General features: G+C 20.0%; 1 protein-coding gene across 1 annotated transcript; it reads right to left on the bottom strand. All coding sequences in view use genetic code 6, as the record gives it.

Annotated features, from left to right (window-relative positions):
• Nucleotides 1–1130: 1130 nt before the first annotated feature.
• Nucleotides 1131–4807, bottom strand: TTHERM_001605678 (cyclic nucleotide-binding domain protein; the record flags this gene model as incomplete). The annotated part of the gene is made up of 12 exons (XM_012800516.1): nucleotides 1131–1251; nucleotides 1494–1583; nucleotides 1836–1925; nucleotides 2192–2281; nucleotides 2517–2606; nucleotides 2862–2951; nucleotides 3217–3306; nucleotides 3571–3660; nucleotides 3926–4015; nucleotides 4281–4370; nucleotides 4634–4685; nucleotides 4771–4807. 12 exons carry the CDS (start codon nucleotides 4805–4807, stop codon nucleotides 1131–1133), a joined length of 1020 nt encoding a protein of 339 aa, XP_012655970.1.
• Nucleotides 4808–5871: the final 1064 nt, after the last annotated feature.

Raw genomic sequence — 5871 nt, 5'->3', positions numbered from 1 at the left:
ACCTCATGAGATGATAAAAGTGAAGAGCTTAAAAACTTTTTTTATTAATTTAAATATATTTAAAGGATATTAATAAAAAAATTAATAATTACTTCTTCTATTCTATAATATTTTTTAATCTATTATATCATTTATTTTTTTTTCAAAAATATTGAATAGCAAACAATTTATGGAATTTAATTAATTAATTAATAATAGATGGATAAAAAGAACAAATAAAATAAATAATTAATTATCAAATATTAATTTATAAATTTGGTTTTATGAAGAGATATAATAAAAATTAATTTAACATTTATTATTTAATCTTAATATTTGTATTTAAAATATATACATAAAAATATAGTAGGAATTAGAGATAAATAGTTAGTTAGTAATATTTGGAAGAATTCTAATAATTAATTAATTGATGTTCTTAAATTTTATAAAAATAATGTTTATAAGTAGATTTTTCTATTTTAGGTCTTTATTTAATTATAGGAATATTTATAATATCTCTTATTCTCTAGTCACATTATTTTTCTTTTATGCAAGCACATTTTATTAAGGTAGAAAGATTGCTTCCACCAAATAAGTGCATTTAATACCAACTTAAATAACTTTTTAATAAATAGATTTACTCTAAATAATATTTTCATTAAAAATAAATAGAGGGACTAATTAATTTTGAAGCACTAAAAGGTATATATATTATTTATTACATTTTCAATAAAAACAAGAATAAAATCTATTTTTAGGTAAAAAAACTTTTTAAAAATATTAAAAAATAAAACATATAATTAATATTCAATTATTCTAACATTTATATAATATTTATTCATCCTTTTTTACCAATTGATTATCATCAAAAAATTTTTTTAAAGACAACTAATCTTTTTGATTTAAGACACTTGCTTATTCCTTTGAATTTTTATGATTTTTTCATTTTGTTATCACTTTTTTAATAAATTTGTGTAAATTTTAATTAAATGTTAAATTAAATAAAATTATAAATTAAAAATTATTTCTTATAATAAATAAATAAAATAAAGTTAGTGGAATAAAAAAGATAAAAAAATAAATCAAATAAAAGCTATCAAATCATTTCAAGGAGCTTTATTGTTTTAAATTAGTTTTTATAATTAAAAATATCACAATCCAAAACAAATAAACTGTTTTTACTGAAGATAAAGTGTCAAATTTGAGAGATTAATGCACTTTGCTAAACCAGATCCTAAGTCTGATGCACCTTTGCCACCAATTTAATTGGAACTTTTTAAATATTGAAGAAAAAATATATGATTAAATATTTAATTAGAAGGAAAAAATGAAGAAAAAATATGAAATAATAAAATTAATTAATATTAAAAGTAAAAGTTGAAATTAAAATGATGAGTTAAATTAACAAAGAAAGAACAAAAAAAAGCAAGCACATTAAAATGAAATAGAAAATGAAAAAGAATAGTTTTTATAATTAAAAATATCACAATCCAAAACAAATAAACTGTTTTTACTAAAGATAAAGTGTCAAATTTGAGAGATTAATGCACTTTGCTAAACCAGAACCTAAGCCTGATGCACCTTCGTCACCAATTTTATTGTGACTTTTTAAATATTGAAGAAAAAATATATGATTAAATATTTAATTAGAAGGAAAAAATGAAGAAAAAATATGAAATAACAAAATTAATAAATATTAAAAGTAAAAGTTTAAAATAAAATAATGAGTTAAATTAACAAAGAAAGAACAAAAAAAAGCAAAAAAAAGCAAGCACATTTAAAAGAAATAGAAAAAGAAAAAGAATAGTTTTTATAATTAAAAATATCACAATCCAAAACAAATAAACTGTTTTTACTGAAGATAAAGTGTCAAATTTGAGAGATTAATGCACTTTGCTAAATCAGAACCTAAGCCTGATGCACCTTCGTCACCAATTTTATTGTGACTTTTTAAATATTGAAGAAAAAATATATGATTAAATATTTAATTAGAAGGAAAAAATGAAGAAAAAATATGAAATAACAAAATTAATTAATATTAAAAGTAAAAGTTGAAAATATAATGATGAGTTAAATTAACAAAGAAAGAACAAAAAAAAAACAAGCACAATAAAAAGAAATAGAAAAAGAAAAAGAAAAAAGAGCTTTATTGTTTTAAATTAGTTTTTATAATTAAAAATATCACAATCCAAAACAAATAAACTGTTTTTACTTAAGTTCAAGTGTCAAATTTGAGAGATTAATGCACTTTGCTAAACCAGATCCTAAGTCTGATGCACCTTTGCCACCAATTTAATTGTGACTTTTTAAATATTGAAGAAAAAATATATGATTAAATAGTTAATTAGAAGGAAAAAATGAAGAAAAAATATGAAATAACAAAATTAATTAATATTAAAAGTAAAAGTTGAAATTAAAATGATGATTTAAATTAACAAAGAAAGAACAAAAAATAGCAAGCACATTAAAAAAAATAGAAAAAGAATAGTTTTTATAATTAAAAATGTCACAATCTAAAACAAATAAACAGTTTTTACTTAAGTTAAAGATTCAAATTTGAGAGATTAATGCACTTTGCTAAACCAGAACCTAAGCCTGATGCACCTTTGTCACCAATTTAATTGGAACTTTTTAAATATTGAAGAAAAAATATATGATTAAATAGTTAATTAGAAGGAAAAAATAAAGAAAAAATATGAAATAACAAAATTAATTCATATTAAAAGTAAAAGTTGAAAATATAATGATGAGTTAAATTAACAAAGAAAGAACAAAAAAAACAAATAGAAAAAGAAAAAGAAAAAGAAAAAAGAGCTTTATTGTTTTAAATTAGTTTTTATAATTAAAAATATCACAATCCAAAACAAATAAACTGTTTTTACTGAAGGTTAAGTGTCAAATTTGAGAGATTAATACACTTTGCTAAACCAGATCCTAAGCCTGATGCACCTTTGTCACCAATTAAATTGAAACTTTTTAAATATTGAAGAAAAAATATATGATTAAATAGTTAATTAGAAGGAAAAAATGAAGTAATAATATGAAACAACAAAATTAATTAATATTAAAAGTAAAAGTTGAAAATATAATGATGAGTTAAATTAACAAAGAAAGAACAAAAAAAAGCAAGCACAATAAAAAGAAAAAGAAAAAGAAAAAGAAAAAAGAGCTTTATAGTTTTAAATTAGTTTTTATAATTAAAAATATCACAATCCAAAACAAATAAACTGTTTTTACTGAAGATAAAGTGTCAAATTTGAGAGATTAATGCAATTTGCTAAACCAGAACCTAAGCCTGATGCACCTTCGTCACCAATTTTATTGTGACTTTTTAAATATTGAAGAAAAAATATATGATTAAATAGTTAATTAGAAGGAAAAAATGAAGAAAAAAATGAAATAACAAAATTAATTAATATTAAAAGTAAAAGTTGAAAATATAATGATGAGTTAAATTAACAAAGAAAGAACAAAAAAAAGCAAGCACAATAAAAAGAAATAGAAAAAGAAAAAGAAAAAAGAGCTTTATTGTTTTAAATTAGTTTTTATAATTAAAAATATCACAATCCAAAACAAATAAACAGTTTATACTCAAGGTTAAGTGTCAAATTTGAGAGATTAATGCAATTTGCTAAACCAGAACCTAAGCCTGATGCACCTTCGTCACCAATTTTATTGGAACTTTTTAAATATTGAAGAAAAAATATATGATTAAATATTTAATTAGAAGGAAAAAATGAAGAAAAAATATGAACTAACAAAATTAATTAATATTAAAAGTAAAAGTTGAAATTAAAATGATGAGTTAAATTAACAAAGAAAGAACAAAAAAAAGCAAGCACAATAAAAAGAAATAGAAAAAGAAAAAGAAAAAAGAGCTTTATTGTTTTAAATTAGTTTTTATAATTAAAAATATCACAATCCAAAACAAATAAACAGTGTTTACTTAAGGTTAAGTGTCAAATTTGAGAGATTAATGCACTTTGCTAAACCAGAACCTAAGCCTGATGCACCTTTGTCACCAATTTAATTGTGACTTTTTAAATATTGAAGAAAAAATATATAATTAAATAGTTAATTAGAAGGAAAAAATGAAGAAAAAATATGAAATAACAAAATTAATTAATATTAAAAGTAAAAGTTGAAAATATAATGATGAGTTAAATTAACAAAGAAAGAACAAAAAAAAGCAAGCACAATAAAAAGAAATAGAAAAAGAAAAAGAAAAAAGAGCTTTATTGTTTTAAATTAGTTTTTATAATTAAAAATATCACAATCCAAAACAAATAAACAGTTTTTACTTAAGTTAAAGATTCAAATTTGAGAGATTAATGCACTTTGCTAAACCAGAACCTAAGCCTGATGCACCTTTCTCACCAATTTAATTGTCACTTTTTAAATATTGAAGAAAAAATATATGATTAAATAGTTAATTAGAAGGAAAAAATGAAGAAAAAATATGAAATAACAAAATTAATTCATATTAAAAGTAAAAGTTGAAAATAAAATGATGAGTTAAATTAACAAAGAAAGAACAAAAAAAGCAAGCACAATAAAAAGAATTAGAAAAAGAAAAAGAAAAAAGAGCTTTATTGTTTAAATTAGTTTTTATAATTAAAAATATCATAATCCAAAACAAATAAAAAGTTTTTACTCAAGGTTAAGTGTCAAATTTGAGAGATTAATGCACTTTGCTAAACCAGAACCTAAGAGAGGTTAAAAAAGAAAAAAAAATTAATAAAATAAATAAAACTATTTTAAAATTCTTAAATAAAATTATATATATCTAACATAAATTAATATTTTTTAAGATTTATTCTGAGTGCATTTATATGTGCGAGTATTTCTATTCTATTCTTCTCACCAATTTAATTGGAACTTTTTAAATATTGAAGAAAAAATATATGATTAAATAGTTAATTAGAAGGAAAATATGAAGAAAAAATATGAACTAACAAAATTAATTAATATTAAAAGTAAAAGTTGAAAATATAATGATGAGTTAAATTAACAAAGAAAGAACAAAAAAAAGAAATAGAAAAAGAAAAAGAAAAAAGAGCTTTATTGTTTTAAATTAGTTTTTATAATTAAAAATATCACAATCCAAAACAAATAAACTGTTTTTACTGAAGATAAAGTGTCAAATTTGAGAGATTAATGCACTTTGCTAAACCAGAACCTAAGCCTGATGCACCTTTGCCACCAATTTAATTCCAACTTTTTAAATATTGAAGAAAAAATATATGATTAAATAGTTAATTAGAAGGAAAAAATGAAGAAAAAATATGAAATAACAAAATTAATTAATATTAAAAGTAAAAGTTGAAAATATAATGATGAGTTAAATTAACAAAGAAAGAACAAAAAAAAGAAATAGAAATAGAAAAAGAAAAAAGAGCTTTATAGTTTTAAATTAGTTTTTATAATTAAAAATATCACAATCCAAAACAAATAAACTGTTTTTACTGAAGATAAAGTGTCAAATTTGAGAGATTAATGCACTTTGCTAAACCAGAACCTAAGCCTGATGCACCTTCGTCACCAATTTAATTGGAACTTTTTAAATATTGAAGAAAAAATATATGATTAAATAGTTAATTAGAAGGAAAAAATGAAGAAAAATTATTAAATAACAAAATTAATTAATATTAAAAGTAAAAGTTGAAAATAAAATAATGAGTTAAATTAACAAAGAAAGAACAAAAAAAGCAAGCACAATAAAAAGAAATAGAAAAAGAAAAAGAAAAAAGAGCTTTATTGTTTTAAATTAGTTTTTATAATTAAAAATATCACAATCCAAAACAAATAAACAGTTTTTACTCAAGCTTAAGTGTCAAATTTGAGAGATTAATGCAATTTGCTAAACCAGAACCTAAAAGCCCTGATGCACCT

The sequence above is a fragment of the Tetrahymena thermophila genome (genome assembly GCF_000189635.1).
Source record: "Tetrahymena thermophila SB210 genomic scaffold scf_8254113, whole genome shotgun sequence".
NCBI classification, from domain to species: domain Eukaryota; phylum Ciliophora; class Oligohymenophorea; order Hymenostomatida; family Tetrahymenidae; genus Tetrahymena; species Tetrahymena thermophila.
This window is presented reverse-complemented; position numbering and strand designations above follow the sequence as displayed.